Below are 17,387 nucleotides of genomic sequence, written 5' to 3'. Positions count from 1 at the left end.
CAGGCCTATTTAGAAAATAGATGAGCACAAGTCCATGGGGCTGGATGCGCTGCATCCGAGGGTGCTAAATGAATTGGCGGATGTGATTTACAGAGCCATTACTCATTATCTTTGAAAACTCATGGCTATCAAGTGAGGTCCCGGATGACTGAAAAAAAGGCTAATGTAGTACCAATCTTTAAAAAAGGAAAGAAGGAGGATTCGCGGAACTGCAGGCCAGTCAGCCTCACCTCAGTCCCTGGAAAAATCATAGAGCAGGTCCTCAAGGAATCCATTTTGAAGCACTTAGAGGAAAGGAAAGTGATCAGGAACAGTCAGCATGGATTCACCAAGGGCAAGTCATGCCTGAGTAACCTAATTGCCTTCTATGATGAGATAACTGGCTCTGTGGATGAGGGGAAATCTGTGGACGTGTTATTCCTTGACTTTAGCAAAGCTTTTGATACGGTCTCCCACAGTATTCTTGCCAGCAAGTTAAAGAAGTATGGGCTGGATAGAAAGTTGGCTAGATTGTCGGGCTCAATGGATAGTAATCAATGGTTCCATGTCTAGTTGGCAGCCGGCATGAAGCGGAGTGCCCCAAGGGTCAGTCCTGGGGCCAGTTTTGTTCAATATCTTCATTAATGATCTGGAGGGTGGCATGGATTGCATCCTCAGCAAGTCTGCATATGACACTAAAGTGGGAGGAGTGGTAGATACGCTGGAGGGTAGGGATGGGACCTAGACAAATTAGAGAATTGGGCCAAAAGAAATCAGATGAGGTTCAACAAGGACAAGTGCAGAGTCCTGCACTTAGGACGGAAGAATCCCATGCACTGCTACAGACTAGGGACTGAGTGGTAAGGCAGCAGTTCTGCAGAAAAGGACCTAGGGGTTACGGTGGACAAGAAGCTGGATATGAGTCAACAGTGTGCCCTTATTGCCAAGAAGGCTAACAGCATTTTGGGCTGTATAAGTAGGAGCATTGCCAGCAGATTAAGGAACATGATCATTCCCCTCTATTCGGCATTGGTGAGGTCTCATCTGGAGTACTGTGTCCAGTTTTGGGCCTCACGCTACAAGAAGGATGTGGAAAAATTCCAGCGGAGGGCAACAAAAATTATTAGGGCGCTGGAGCACATGACTTATGAGGAGAGGCTGAGGGAACTGGGATTATTTAGTCTGCAGAAGAGAAGAATGAGGGGGGATTTGATAGCTGCTTTCAACTACCTGAAAGGGGATTCCAAAGAGGATGGATCTAGACTGTTCTCAGTGATTGCTGATGACAGAACAAGGAGTAATGGTCTCAAATTGCAGTGTGGGTGGTTTAGGTTGAATATTAGGAAAAACTATTTCAGTGGGAGGGTGGTGAAGCACTGGAATGGGTTACCTAGGGAGGTGATGGTGGAATTTCCTTCCTTAGAGGATGTAAGGTCAGGCTTGACAAAGCTCTGGCTGGGATGATTTAGTTGGGGATTGGTCCTGCTTTGAGCAGGGTTTGGACTAGATGACCTCCTGAAGTCCCTTCCAACCCTGATATTCTATGATTCTTAGTGATTAAAGGATTAGAAAACATGCCTTACAATGATAGATTCAAAGAGCTCAATCTATTTAGTTTAACAAAAAGGTTAAGGGATGACTTCATTTACAGTCTATAAGCACCTGCCTAGGGAACAAATTATTTGAAAATGGGTTCTTCAGTCTAGTAGAGAGAGTTTTTTATAACATGATCCAATGGCTGGAAGTTGAAGCTAGACAAATTCAGAAGGGAAATAAGATGTAAATTTTTAATAGTGAGTATAATTAACTGTTGGAACAATTTACCAAGGTTTGTCATGGATTCTCCATCACTGGAAATATTTAAATCAAGATTGGATGTTTTTCTAAAGAATATGCTCTAGGAAAATTTTGGGAGAAGTTCTATAGCCTGTGTTATACAAGAGATCAAACTAGATCAGGGGTCAGCAACCTTTCAGAAGTGGTGTGCCGAGTCTTCATTTATTCACTCTAATTTAAGGTTTTGCGTGCCAGTAACACATTGTAAAGTTTTTAGAAGTCTCTTTCTACAAGTCTATAATATATAACTAAACTGTTGTATGTAAAGTAAATAAGGTTTTTAAAATGTTTAAGAAGCTTCATTTAAAATTAAGTTAAAATGCAGAGCCCCCCAGACCGGTGGCCAGGACCCAGGCAGTGTGAGTGCCACTGAAAATCAGCTCACGTGCCACAGGTTGCCGACTCCTGGACTAGATGATCACAATGGTCCCTTCTGGCCTTGGAATCTATGAAAAACCTCTCACAAATTTCAGAATTAAGTGATCTCATTATAAACATGGGGGGGGGTCTTCCTATGGGACTACTCTGGGGCTGCTGCCTCTCTACTCAAGTATCTTGAAAGTTAATAGCATGGTTTTTGGGATCCCCCCAAAAATCATGTTAAAATATTTTGCTTTCGAGAGGAACCTTCTTAAAAGTAAGCACTATAAAACAGCAACAGGTACCATTGAGCTATTCTTTTACTGTAATTTGTTGTGGTCTATGATTCTGTTTGTCCCTACAGACTGTGCTTTTAAATGGCTAATTTTAACTTGAAATATAGTCAATTTTAAAAATGAGTTAAAATTAATTTTAGATATCACACCTGTCCCTCGGTCCATTGCAAAAATATTTTCTTGCCCCTTTCTGTGTAAATACTACAGTGGGTTTAATAAAATGTAAAAATGAACTGGGAAGCCAAGAGAATACCAATGCAGTTTGCAATATAAATGCATTACAGGTGTTTGGCCACAGAGAAAAGACAAATTAATGTGCCAATGATTTTTTTCATTTGTTACAGAATTTCATCAATTGTCCTAAACTTCCAGTATGATTTAGTCCACTAACAGATGGCCTAGGTGGAAAAACAAATGTCTCTGTCTATTACAGTGATTGAGTGCTCTGGTGTGACATTGCTAAACTGAGCAGGAAGGTGATAGGGTGCCATACTGTAAAAGAGACTTGGTCGTACTTAGAAGCCCTTATAAGTACGGGTTTTAGAGACAGCATGTCATATTAAGAGTTTATTACAGTGACACTTAGAGTCTATTTCCCAAATCACATGATGACAATAATAATTTCTGGCATTTTTAATGACACCACTATAAAGTTGTATTCTCACTGTTTTGCAGCTGAAGAGATAAAAAAGCTCCGGAAACAGTTGGATGAACTCCAGAAGGAAAATGGGCGATACATAGAACTACTGAAAGCAAATGACATTTGCCTGTATGATGATCCCACAATTCACTGGAAAGGGAATCTCAAAAGTGCAAAGGTCTCTGTTGTTATTCCTAGCGATCAGGTTCAAAAGAACATCATTGTCTATTCGAATGGGAGTCAGCCTGGTGGAAATAACCAGGGGGCATCTGTCCAGGGAATAACTTTTAATGTTGGTCATAACTTACAAAAACAAACAGCCAATGTTGTACCAGTTCAGAGAACTTGCAACCTAGTGACTCCTGTGACCATTTCTGGTGTTTACCCCACAGAAAACAAGCCATGGTCTCAGACCACAGTTTCTCCATTGGCGTCCAGTCAACCAGTTCCTGCTGAGACTGTGCTTGAACTTTCCACCTCAGAGAATGAGCAGGATATGCTTACCCCTGCTACTGCAAGCTCACAGAATGCTTGTCAGTCTGGGACAGAACAGGAATTACAGTGTTCCTCAAGTAGCACACCACAGAATGATCAAAATGTCCCCAAAATTAAAAATGGACAAGAATGCACCAAGTTGATGAAAAAAACAATCATGCATGGCATCAGCATTCCTTCTAACACCACCATAGAGGCCTCTCAAGTTCAACAGGTGAATGTGACCTCTTCAAGCTTACAGGATCCTAGAAGTGAATTTCAAGAAAGCTTTGTCGTTTCAGCAACTGATACCACTTGTACCCCATCTGTGAGACTCTCCATTGTGGATAGCCTCCCTTCAGTAAACATCCTCAAAACTACAGACTTATTAAGTAGTGCTGGGGTCCCTGTGACTTCTGCAATAGAAACTGTTAAGGCTGTTACAGCAATAAGCACACTGCCTGCTGGTCCATTAGACAACTGTTGGTCTTTTTCAGGCTCTTCAGGTGTTGGCACTTCTGATTTGAAAAACATGAGTAGCCTTACACGGATCCCTTCAGCTGGAATCACACAAACCACATGGACTACTTTGCAACTAGCAGGAAACACTGTTCAGCCATTAACCCAGACACCGTCCAGTGTTATGACTGCATTGTTAAACGAGCCAGTTAATGGTGCTGGTACCATATCTTCCACCCATAACAGACATTTGGCTCCAAGCATCAGTTTGAATACTTCTGTGCCTGGAGATGGGCAGGCAGCTGAACAAAATGTTGTTACCTTGCCCTCTTGCCCATCTGTACCTATGCAGCCATTAATCACTCAACCACAGGTTAAAACCCAGCCTGCTGGAAACATCTTTCCATTAAATTCAGCTATGCAGGTAATTCAGATGGCTCAGACAATTGGGTCAGCTGTTACTGCAGTACCAGCTAATCAGAATGTCATAATTCTCCAGCCTCCTAACACCACTCCATGTCCACCAGTGGTGAGAGCTGAAGTCCCCAGCCAAACCGTTAGTCAACAGATTGTAATTATACAAGCAGCTAATCAGAATTCTCTTCCTCTCCTCTCTGCCCAGCCCCCTGGTTCTCTCAGAGTTCCTGTGAATGGAGCCAGTCCAATAGCAAGCTCTAACAGCTCTGTGCAAAATGCCTCTGCTCCACAAACTTTTGGAGGGAAACATCTTGTCCATATATTACCAAGACCACCTTCTTTACCATCTTCTAGCGCTACACAAACTTTTTCAGTTACAATGTCAAATCAACAACAGCCTCAGACTATTTCTTTAAATGGACAGCTGTTTGCATTGCAACCTATGATGTCCTCGTCTGGAGCTTCAAATCAAGCCCCTATGCAAATTATTCAACCTACCACTAGCGAAGATCCGAATACCAATGTTGCCCTCAATACATTTGGTGCTTTAGCTAACCTCAATCAGAGTATATCACAAATGGCTGGGCAAAGCTGTTTACAGCTGTCCCTTAGTCAGCCTACTAATCCAACAACTGCCAGCAGCCAGATTGCCCCAATTAACTGTGTTTCATTACCAACTTCTGCAGCATCTTCCATAGCTACTGAAAGTTCAACAGTGTTATCCAGTGCTTCTAATTCTATAAACATTTCTCCAAAAAAAGCTTCTGCTGGTTTGCCATCAAACATAAAATCAAAAAGGACAAACAAAAAGACAAGTACTAAAAAACATTTAGCAGCCAACAGCAAAGCATCATGTCCAGCGAATCCTTGCAGAGAAGCAGGGAAGCTTGATTGCACTAATGTGGAAGCTACAGCAGAGCATTCAGATGGTGAACAACTCATTGAAAACATTCCTGTAGTATCACAAGCCTTAGCTGTATCACAAGCAAACAGCGTGGCAGCACCAACTGATGTAAGCATTTCTGACTGTCAATCCAAAGAGACTCTGAGTTCTGAACAGATGGTGAGTTTACCAGAGCTGAGTTCAACAGAGGTACCGAGTTCATCACCGCTAGAATCTGTGATGTCAGAACAGTTTGTACTGGTTCCATCAAGTTCCAAAGATTCCACTGCTCTTCTGCAAACATCTCGGAATAACCCGTTACCCAACTCTGTGTTGCCAGAATCTTCCAAATCATTTGTTACCACCAGCATCTCAATGTCCTCTGCCACTGAAGCACACGTGACAATTTCTCAGGTTTCTGGGGCATTAGCTCCACAAAACAGTGCAACGACAGACCATGCTTCTGAGGCAGAAAGCATTTCAGAGACCTGCAGTGTTGGGCAAGAGTCATCAATTGTGATGCAAACCACAGACTTGTTAGAGGGACAAGGTCTAACCAGAATGCTGTCTGACCTTACTAAAGAAAGAACAGCGATGCTAAAACCCTCTTTTTCGCTTCAGGTGGAACACTCTGATTTCCCCCCAGAAAACTCTAAAACAATAAAATCAAATGTTGATTTGCCTGAGAAGCAGGAACTTTTGTTAATGAACACTGAAGGTGACACTCTCACGCAACATCATTCCTGCATTTCCGATCAAGAGGTTGTTAGTGGTTCTCTTATTGCTAGCAGGCAGGCGGACTCTCCAATGTCAACTAGCTCTGGGAGCAGTCGTGGCTTCTCAGTTGCATCCATGTTGCCAGACACATCTAGGGAAGATGTAACCAGCAGCACATCAACAAATACATGTAACAGTTGCACTTTTTCAGAGCAAACTGACATTGTAGCTCTTGCAGCAAGAGCTATTTTTGACCAAGAGAACCTTGAAAAAAGTGGAGGGGGGATACAAGTTAATTTAAGGGATGCTGCCTCTAAATCTTCTGAAGTTGCACCTTTGGAAAGGGAGCAGCAGCCTTTTAAACCACAAACAGGTAAAGCTAATGTAGGACAGTTGGAAGCAGCACCAAACAAATTCCAAGCTCAGGATCCAGTGCAAACAAATGTTGATAGACCAGTGGAAAAACCCAGCTGTTCTGTAGGAGTGGAAACATCAAATACTGTACAGATATCAACTTCCCAATCACCAAATGTAACCAGTTTAAGTGTAAATAATCTCATACATCAAAGTCGCATCATCCACCCCCTTGTAAGTTGCTCAGGTTTATCCCAGCCTTCAGAGCAAGCCACTGTTCCTGCCACAGAGATTCGGTCCATATCATCTAGTTCCTATGTCAATCAGTCTCCAGGATCAGCTATGATGACTGAATATGTTCAAGATCAACTGAGTGCTATTAGGGCAAACACCATGCAGGCTCCACAGATGCAGGAACCCCACTTAAAGCAGCAAAACCATGAAAGTCGCAAAGACTCTGCTAAACGTGCTGTCCAAGAGGACCTTCTGCTTTCTACAGCAAAGAGGCAGAAGCAGTGTCAGACAACACCTGTCAGGCTTGAAGGCGTGGCATTGACGAACCGAACACCAGACAGTATTGCTGACCAAACTCAAATGTTGGTTAGTCAGATCCCTCCTAATTCATCCAATCCAGTTGTGTCAGTGAGCAATCAAGGGCACACAGATGGTCTTAACAGATTATTCCCATCCAACAACAACTTTGTGACCTCTGCTTTGAGGCAAACTGAAGTTCAGTGCAGTTCTCAGCCATCCATTTCAGAGCAGCAAGGTCAGACAGGAGGTCAGCATCTGCAACCTATACAGCATGTACCTGCTCAAGGCGTATCTCATCTTCATAGTAACCACCCATACTTAAAACAACAGCAGGCTGGACAGTTAAGAGAGAGGCATCACTTATATCAGCTACAGCACCATGTTCCTCATGCAGAGAGCTCAGTCCATTCTCAATCCCACAGTGTCCACCAACAAAGAGCAATACAGCAAGAGGTGCAAATGCAAAAGAAACGAAGCCTTGTCCAGGGAACCCAAGCGAGTCAACTTTCTTTACAGCAGAAGCATCATGGAAATGATCAAACTCGGCAAAAAAGTGGGCAGCCTCATCCCCACCACCAGCAAATACAGCAGCAGATGCAGCAGCACTTTGGAGCTTCCCAGCCTGAAAAAAACTGTGAAAACCCTTCAACAAGCAGAAACCATCATAACCATCCTCAGAACCATCTAAATCAAGATATTATGCATCATCAGCAACAGGATGTTGGCAACAGACAGCAAGGCTCAGGGGTTTCATCCGAACATGTATCTGGACATAATCAGATGCAGAGACTTCTGACCGCCAGGGGCTTGGAGCAACAAATGGTGTCCCAGCCAAGTATTGTAACCAGGCCATCAGATATGACCTGTGCCCCACATAGACAAGAAAGAAACAGAGTTTCTAGTTACTCTGCAGAGGCACTTATTGGGAAGACGCCTTCTAATTCAGAACAGAGAATAGGGATATCCCTTCAGGGCTCTCGGGTTCCAGACCAGCTTGAAATGAGAAGTTACCTAGATGTTTCTAGGAATAAAGGTTTGGTAATTCATAACATGCAGAGTCGTATATCTGTAGACCATGCGGTTGGCCCAGAAGTTCAACGGCTTTCTGATTGTCAGACATTCAAACCAAATGGGGCCAGCCAACAGCCAACAGGCAATTTTGATGTACAGGCCTCAAGAAATAGTGAAATTGGTAACTCTGTATCATCCCTCAGGGGCATGCAATCACAAGCTTTTCGAATTAGTCAAAATACTGGGCCACCCATAGAGAGACAAAAGAGATTGCCCTATCAACCAGTTCGGGGTATTCCAACAGGAAATGCTCTTCCGCCAAGGGACAATGAAAATACATGCCACCAAAGTTTTATGCAGAGTTTACTTGCCCCTCATCTTGGAGATCAGGTTAGTGGAAGCCAAAGATCAATTTCAGAACATCAGAGGAATACGCAGTGCAGTGCATCCTCCACAATTGAATATAATTGTCCCCCAGCACGAGAGAGCGTCCACATTCGAAGAGATGGTGAAGGTCAGAATAGAGAAAGTTGTGACATGTCTATGGGTACAATTAATACTAGGAATAGTTCTTTAAATATTCCTTTTTCAAGTTCTTCTTCCTCAGGAGATATTCAAGGTCGAAACACAAGCCCAAATATTTCTGTACAGAAGTCCAATCCCATGAGAATGACTGACAGTCATGGAACCAAGAGCCACATGAATACACCTGTTTCTAGCAACATGCATGGAGTTGTCCGGCCAGCTCTCCCACACCCTGCTATCTCTCATGGGAATGCTGAGCAAGGGCAACCATCTGTTCGTCAGCCAAATTCTTCAGTTACTCAGCGATCAAGACATCCTCTACAGGATAATAGTGGTTCTAAAATCCGCCAGCCTGAAAGGAATCGATCTGGAAATCAAAGACATGGAAATGTATTTGACCCTAGTCTGCCCCATCTTCCCCTGTCTACTGGTGGCAGTATGATCCTTGGGCGCCAGCAATCTACGATAGAAAAAAGAGGCAGCATTGTCCGTTTTATGTCTGATGGCCCTCAAGTGTCTAATGATAATGCAGCCCCTGACCAGCATGCTTTGTCTCAAAATTTTGGATTCCCATTTATTCCAGAGGGAAGTATGAATCCACCAATAAATGCCAATACTTCTTTCATTCCACCAGTTACTCAGCCCAGTGCCACTCGAACACCAGCCCTAATCCCAGTAGATCCTCAAAATACACTGCCATCTTTCTATCCGCCTTATTCTCCTGCTCATCCTACTCTTTCCAATGACATTTCTATCCCTTACTTTCCCAATCAAATGTTTCCTAATCCAAGCACAGAAAAGCCCAGTAGCGGAGGTTTAAACAATCGATTTGGATCCATTTTATCTCCTCCCAGACCAGTTGGTTTTGCTCAGCCAAGTTTTCCTCTTCTCCCAGATATGCCGCCAATGCACATGACCAATACGTCACACTTATCCAATTTTAACTTGACATCTTTGTTTCCAGAAATAGCCACAGCTCTTCCTCCAGATGGTTCAGCAATGTCACCTTTGCTTTCAATAGCAAACACGTCAGCTTCAGACTCTTCCAAGCAGTCCTCAAACCGACCTGCCCACAACATAAGCCATATTCTAGGTCATGATTGTAGTTCAGCTGTATGAAAATTGATAGATTGACGGTTTAGTCTGAAGGGTTATGTTTATATTAAAAAAAAAAAGGCATCCTTGAAGAGACCATTCATAGCATCACTGTTTGTCTAAAAGTATGTATATATGTGGGTACTTCTGTATTTATATACATACTGTATATCCACCCACTTACTGACTTTAAAGCACCAGTGCCTATAGCAATTCTTATCATTAACAGTAAGAATGCAACATCTAGAGCTATACAAATATTGAATGTTGATTTTACAGCATTCAAAAATCTGATCGTTCCAGAATAACTGACTCTTTCAGCTCTTGGATCTAAAGTACCAAGTAAAAGATTAGCCTTGTGGGAGATGAGACTGGAGGAAATAAGTGCTTGAGTTTTTATTTTAATTCTTTGTTAATTAACTTGTCCAGAAGATAAAGTGAACTGTTTAGAATTTGGGGTTTTTTGTAAAGTATCTTAAAGAGCCTCGCACATACCTGGTCTTTAAGTCAAATTGGTATCAAGCCAGTTTTAGTTGATAGAGACTTTGGCTTTTTGTCTGTTAAAGCTTGTGACATACATACTAATTAAGGCAGAGTTAATCAGGTAAAAATTTGTGTGTATGTTTCCAGGGTCAGCTTCTGAGCAGCAGTAAAACATTTATGTTATTTTAAAACATTCAGTTTCCCTTAAAACTTGATTTGCTGTCACTTTCTGTGGAGAAGAATTTTATTCAGATTTGTATTTGGAATGGCATCAGTTCCTGCTGAACTGTGTATAGAGTTTTTAATATAATTTATTACCCCTTTTAGTGTAATCAACATAGACATAGCCGTCATGTTTTTTGTCATCTGTCAGTTGTTTGTCTGCTGCAAGTTACATCAAGGTATCTTACCTATACCTTGTTTAGCACTTTCTTTATGAGTCCTTTGTTTTTTTTCTTGTAATCCATGTCTTTGAATCTATGTCCGCTTTTTTCAATTCTTTGGATTAAGGACCCTTCCTGTAATTCACAGCAAATGAGCAAACTGCTATGCCTACATGGAACCCCACTGAAGGTAATAGGGCTCCCTGTGGACACAGCAATCTGCGCACTCACTGTCAATGGCAGGATCAAGGCCCAATTTAATATTAATACTTTGCACTTAAATAGCACCTTTTAGCTAACCCAGTGTGATTGTGGGTGGGGCAGAGAGATGAATGTGTCAATGCCTAAACACACAGCATATTGGGAAGTTCTTTCTGATTTGTGGAGGAGGGCGAGAGGGACAGATGTTGACTGATCTTCTTTTGATTTTTTTTAATATTTGCAAGAGAATTGTACACTGTTTGGTCCCATTTCATTAAGTGAAAATGAGGACAGACCTAGGTAAGTGGTATTTATTTAGTGACTACTGCAACATAATTATCTTGAAGGAAGGCAGAAGTCTTTTTTTGTATTCATCCAAAACCATCACTCCAGACGTTTCCTATTTTTGCTTCCACCAGCCCTCCTATCCCTGTTTCCCTAAACTCTAGGATCAAGCTGGCGCCACAATGAGGGGTAACAGCCAGAGTTTCTCTGAGGCATCCTTCCTGTGCAGACCAGGTGCAGGCAAAATGCTTCAAGCAGCACTAGGTGTACTGAGCTGTATAGTGCTCTATAGGCCTTCTCCTGAAAGCTGCAGCATGATCTCCTGTGTTTGCTGCCAAATGCTTGAGGGATGGGGGAGGCCAGGCCACACCTCGTTGTGGCTATGAACTATCACAGCCTAGCCCATTCTCATTTGTGGATCTGCTTAAAAAAAGGAGTCTCCTTGTTCACCCCCAGCTGTGGCCCCATATGGATGAAGCCAGTTTTGTTGGTAGACTGAGGATCTGATTCTCATATATAGTAGTCCTCTTTGCGCTGCTCTGGCAGAGTAAAGGAGTCTTAAAGAGGGCACAAATGCAAGGAGACCTTAGTGTATATGAGAATCAGGCCCTGTGTCTATAATCTGTCCTGAGGGTGATTTCATTGGTAACGCTATATATGGCCTGGTATGAATGGCTGTGCTTCAGCCTCCAAAGTAAAGAGAAATGGTTCTGTCTCAAACTGGGAATCCCATTCTAATTCAAATGGGAAGTATCTTGAGGGCACTGAACGTATTTGGTGCTTCAAGTTTCAGTGTTTGTCAGAAACAACGAATGAAATAAAAATTGCAAAAGTTTATTTATTACAAAGTAAACATGTTTTTGCTCCATTTTCAGGTTACACTGAAAGGTAGAACCTATGAGAGGTCAGTGCCACAGCCTGAGGCAACTGGTTTATGCAGTATGATAGGGGTAGGAATTGCCACCAGTTTCAGCTTTGAGGCTAACCGGACATCCTAAGGGCTTTATGAGGTTCAGCTAATCACTGTTTGTCTGGAGTTTTCAAATACTGTAATGTCCCATGCCCTGCATTATGCCTTGGAACAAGTTCCATAATGTTGAACAGTGTCATTGACCTGCCTCATGAAGTCAGGAGAACTGAGACCGCTTATGTCAGCATTTATACCTGTGAAAAGTGAGTGTAAAACACAGCCATGCCGATGTGGTAGTATTTTGCACTCACAAATGTAAGTGGCTACACAAGAGACAAAGTAGTGGAGGATTGGGTCACGTTCATAAAATGAGATTAATTTTTTTTTTTAAGTTCCTAGGTGTTGCTTTATTCCCACTCCTCATTCCAGGCATTCATATAGAACAGCTTCACGTTGCAGTTTCCATACTACAAAGTCTCAATTGCTTCATGAGGCCTCTGAAAGTTGAAGTGAATGTGTGAAATTAGTAAGGCAAATTCATCATTCATATAACTCTGTTGACTTCACTGAAGTTATACCAGGGTTAAATTAGGTCCTGTGTTTTTTTCAGGGGATGCAGGGCAATCTTTTCGCTTGTTGTGTATGTTATTCTGAATGGATGTAAACTAATAGCATAGTAATTTTACAAATAACCTAAACTCCCCGCACTCCCCCCTGCCCACCTACAAAGAATGTAGAAAAGAGTGGCCCCATTTCATATGACAACAATAGTCTAAGTATGAATACAGGTGTCTTTAGTGACATAAGACCCTGTAACTTTGCAGGAACCACACATTGCTGATGCACATGGCTCAAAAGTAATTATCAAGTAACCTATACTCTTTAGAGAACGTAATCCTGCAGTACAGTTACAGAGCACAGTAGTTCCTATGTAATCACAGAAACAACGAGGAGTCTGGTGGCACCTTAAAGACTAACGGATTTATTTGGACATAAGCTTTCGTGGGTAAAAAACCCATTTCTTCAGATGCATGGAGTGAAAATTACAGATGCAGGCATAAATATACTGACACACGAAGAGATTCCCTAAAGAGTATAGGTTACTTGATAATTACTTTTGAGCCATGTGCATCAGCAATGTGTGGTTCCTGCAAAGTTACAGGGTCTTTATGTCACTAAAGACACCTGTATTCATACTTAGACTATTGTTGTCATATGAAATGGGGCCACTCTTATCTAAAGAGATATTTTAACTTATCCTGCTGACATTTATCACATTAAAGTTGGTATATTGATGGTTTGTGTGAGATCAGAATTGGCTGACTGCTGAGAAAAGAAAAGAAGCATAAAAACAAACTAGAAAGCTTGATAATGGACCCTCTCCTTCTGAAAGAGCCATGTTGAATATCTCTTGGCCATTCTGTTGCACTCCATCCTTTTTCTGAAAAAGGGGTCAATGTTTGGCAGCTTAATCAGTCTGAATGGGTGCATGATGATGACGACTTGTTTGTCTGAAAGATTGACTGTTCCCCTGAAACAGCTTTTTCCGGATTTCCCTCTTAAAGGGCTCATCATTTTCTACCTGGAGAAATGGCCCTGCACTTGCTTTCCTAACAGCAACCTCCCAGTGACCAGATAGATTGTTACAAAACATACATTCCTTATGGGTGCCTGAATTAAGGATTTACTGCCCACCTCACCTACTTTAAGGTGGTAATCTAGAACTAAATCAATCTATCTACTTTTTCCTCTCCATGGTCCTCTTCTGTTTTTGTTTTTAAATTATCCACAGGAACAGCAGTCAAAAGTCAAATTGCAGAGAGCCACATTCTGCTCTTATTTAATCCAAATTTACAGCAACGTAACTTCACCGAGTTACTCAGGCTTCACGCTTGTGTAAACGAGAGGAAAGTTTGTCCCTAACATGTAAATCTATCAACTGGAATTGGCTGGTCGTAACTTAGTTCTGATCCTTTGGGGCAGGCAAGCAAGTGCTAGGTCTTGACAGGTGACTGTGTGCTAAATTATGGCTAGAACACGGGTACAAACTAAAAAGTTACCTTTTGTTTTATTGTGCTAAAATGGCATTGTATGAATTAAAACATTTCTCATCTTACTCCCCTAGGAGATTGTATACTTGGGGACATAGCCTGGAGTAGTTATACTTATTCTGCACTAGCTCCCTGTGTATATTCTCTTATTCTGCACTGAAGAGTGCCTTTGAGCAGTTTAGCTTAAAAGGCATTCAGTGCAGAATGAGAGCATCCACACTGAGAGCTATTGTGGAGTAGCTGTTGTGCTCCAAATTCACAACCTAGCTTATTTTGCAATAGCTTTCCTGTGTAGACAAGCCCTAAGCTTTCTCTGTATATTGCCCTAAGGTAATATATATGTATCCTCTCCAGTAGCCTAAGAGCACAGGCTTCCCTAAGGCACCTTTTTCTATTATTCGTTACTCACTCCCAGGGCTAATGGTTTGTTACAGGATTCACAGTTGTCAGGTGGTTTTGGTTAAAGCTGATAATGTGAAAAAAAGCAGAAGAGAAAGCAATCACTTCTCTCTCTCCTACTTTGTTGATGCTGGTGAACTAAACATCATTCATCAGTAGAGGGAATTTAAATTTAATTAAATAGCTTTTAACAGTTTTTATTGCAAATGAAGATTAGTTTGATTAAAATAACAGGACCAGGACACTTGGATGGAGATATATACATATGTGGCCAAACTGTGACTGTGTAAGTGACCGTGAGAAAGGACTAGCCCTGCTGGTAAGTGTGGTGTTTCTGCAAACTCTTTCCAGTGCAAGCTGGGAGCAGGTGTTTCTGTTCATTTTTGGATTGGCAAGAGGAAAGACTTAACATCTGAAGTACTTTCAGTGGGAACAAGTATCTCTGTTTTCTCGGACACTGAAATGGTTATGTTTAGGTTTCAGATTAATGGGAAGAGTTTGATGTAAGGCATGTCTTCAACATATTATTTTCTGGACAAGTTCATTTGGAAAAGGGGCTTCTGTAACTTCTACTGACCAGATAACTCTATTTTTATAATTATTACATATCTTCAGTGTACATTAAAGACCAGAAATTCAGAGGCATTATGCAAACTGAGAGCACCTTTTTTTAAATAGCAACATGAGTTCAGTATGTTCAGTTAAAATATAAATAGGAATTTCTACAGGCAAATGTTCCCCTCATCAAATATCTATGGCACCAACAGCCACTTGGCAGCTGTTTCTCCTAAGTATCAACTGACAATTAAAAAGACAAAGTATTTTTAGAATCAATTTAAAAATTCCTTTCCTTCCAACACAGTTTATAATAACCCCTGAAACTGGAATTTTTTTCTTCCTCATGAGTGAGCACTATTTTGTTTTCAAAGGGTGCTAACTATATTTTGGTTACTTTTTTATTATTGAAGGGAAAAGATACAAGCAGTATTACCTGGATTTTACAAAGCAAAGAATAATAATAAAGAATTCTGAGCCTATCAGCCTTCACAGTATTTCTTCTTTTCACGCTGTGATGGTATTGCCACATCTGGCAAGCACTGTGTATAAGTTTCAGCTTCCCATAGGTCAGTTCAACAAACAATAGCTAAAGGACATAGGGAGTGGGTCCCATCCATTTTAGTGCAACGTTTGTCTCCTTTTAACATGCATCCTGTGAAGAATCTTGAAGAATCAGGGAAGGACCAGGTTCAGTTTGAAGCAGACAATATAATAATACTTCTTTAACAGTTTTCATCAAGAGTTGGTCTCAAAGTGTCTTACAAAAATGAGCGAGTATTTATCCGCATTTTTAGTAGTTAGAAAAACCTCATAGACAAAGAAGTGAAGTGATTTGCCCAAGACCACACACTGTCAGTAACAGATTAGAACACAAATCTTTCTACTCCTATTCCTCTGCTCTGATCACTAAACTGCGGTGTAGATGCAAGTACACATCTCTGCAAAATGCTCTGGTATTCTCTGTGAGCAGTACCGCCTGAATTTTGCACAGATTTCCTACTGCACTTTAAAACTGTGCTCTGCTGCCACCATGACAAGTGACTGTAATGCTATTTCAGAAAGCCAGCGGCCTGGCAGCATCCCAGAGACCCAGTGACTACCCAGAGAAAATAACTCAAATTGTTATTTCTGACCTACTGTTGTCCTTTAATCTTATTTAGCCAAACACTTACTGAGAGCTGTGATTCTCCTTTCTCTATCCGCCGTTCCCCCTTTTGGAGAACTGGCTTGTCCTAAATCGATCTTCCTTTGACTGGAGACGGTTGGGAGGAAAGGATGTAGAAGTAAGATCACTTTATGCCAAATTGTTCCAGTGTTTGTTTTGATGTCAAATGGTTTAAAGGCCCCTTAATTAATTAGCTGTCTACAATCAGGTTTTCTGGTAATACTTCCCACTCTTTCTACCACGAGTCCAGCATTGTCGGTGGTAACTTGGGCAGGAGTGCTAGTGTTTTAAGCACCATGTTGTCTAATGTGGCTCAGAGCAGGTCTACATCACACAGGTGGCCAGCAGCTGCCAACACCCTATCTGCACTTGCACTCCTGCAGTTCCTAACACCCATGACAGCTGAGCCTGTTGTAGCAATGGCTGGAAATTTTAGCAAAAATTTCCTGTGGCAGACAAGGCCATGGTGTCACAGAACCTTCTTCTATTCATGGTAATGACAGTTACTTTAAGTGTGCAACTTGTAAAGCAACATATTACTTGTTTATTTGCAGATAACCACATTTTCCATTGATAGAGTAAATATAATAGAACAGTTATCATTTGCAATGCACTGTATCTGTAAATGGGTGGCCTTCTTTAGTGGCTAAATGTTCGTGTGTACACACAACTATTCTGCATAAGAGAAGTTTAGGTATTTCCCCATCCCTCACTACATTGTCCCATTTTCTCAGTCTCAATACAGACTCCAACTTTGTCATGCCATTCTCTTACATAGCCTACAAACATGGGGATGACTAAAATGGTAATGTACAGTACCCATTTCCCCACACGCAGTGAGAAGGAATGCCAATATGGATTTCACCACAGGAAAGAAATCAAAGATGCTCTTGATTTCCATAACGTAATAATTTTATTTATACTCGGTCCAGAATTTTCTGCTGTGTACAATCGGCTACAAGCTGTACATTACCTGGTTATAGTCCCAGTGGAAACTCCCACTACTGTTTTGTAAGGGAAAAAGGAAATCCAGAGCAGAAATGTATAATAAACATGATCAGGAACATCTTGCAATTGTAAATAAGATCTTGTTCTGTTTATTTTGGCATCTTTTTACAAATGTGTTGCTTTCAGGTGTAAATATCCCAAACCATGATCTTGTTCAAAGTTCTGAGATTTTTATTGTTAAATGTAACACTTTGTTTAATGGTTGTAATAATTATTTGTATAGATATGAACATTAAAGTATTTTATTAAAAAAATTAAAATGACTGTTTGTGTACTGTGTTCTTTTTGGATGATGTTTAGAGTATATCAAGCTTCTAGAAAAACCAAAGTTGTAAATTAATTTTTCTTAAACAATATTTTAAAA

The 17,387-nt window shown here is 41.2% G+C and overlaps 1 protein-coding gene across 3 annotated transcripts in view; it reads left to right on the top strand.

Annotated features, from left to right (window-relative positions):
• The window catches only part of USF3 (upstream transcription factor family member 3), a 98,809-nt gene extending 86,209 nt beyond the window's left edge, over positions 1-12,600 (top strand). For all 3 annotated transcript variants that reach the window (XM_073310129.2, XM_073310131.2, XM_073310139.2), the window contains one exon: positions 3,147-12,600. In XM_073310129.2, coding sequence (XP_073166230.1) covers positions 3,147-9,604 — 6,458 coding nt within the window. In that variant the 3' untranslated portion in view covers positions 9,605-12,600. The remainder of the gene's footprint in view (positions 1-3,146) is intronic.
• Positions 12,601-17,387: the final 4,787 nt, after the last annotated feature.

Source organism: Lepidochelys kempii, chromosome 1, assembly GCF_965140285.1.
Source record: "Lepidochelys kempii isolate rLepKem1 chromosome 1, rLepKem1.hap1, whole genome shotgun sequence".
Taxonomy (NCBI): Eukaryota; Metazoa; Chordata; order Testudines; family Cheloniidae; genus Lepidochelys; species Lepidochelys kempii.
This window is presented reverse-complemented; position numbering and strand designations above follow the sequence as displayed.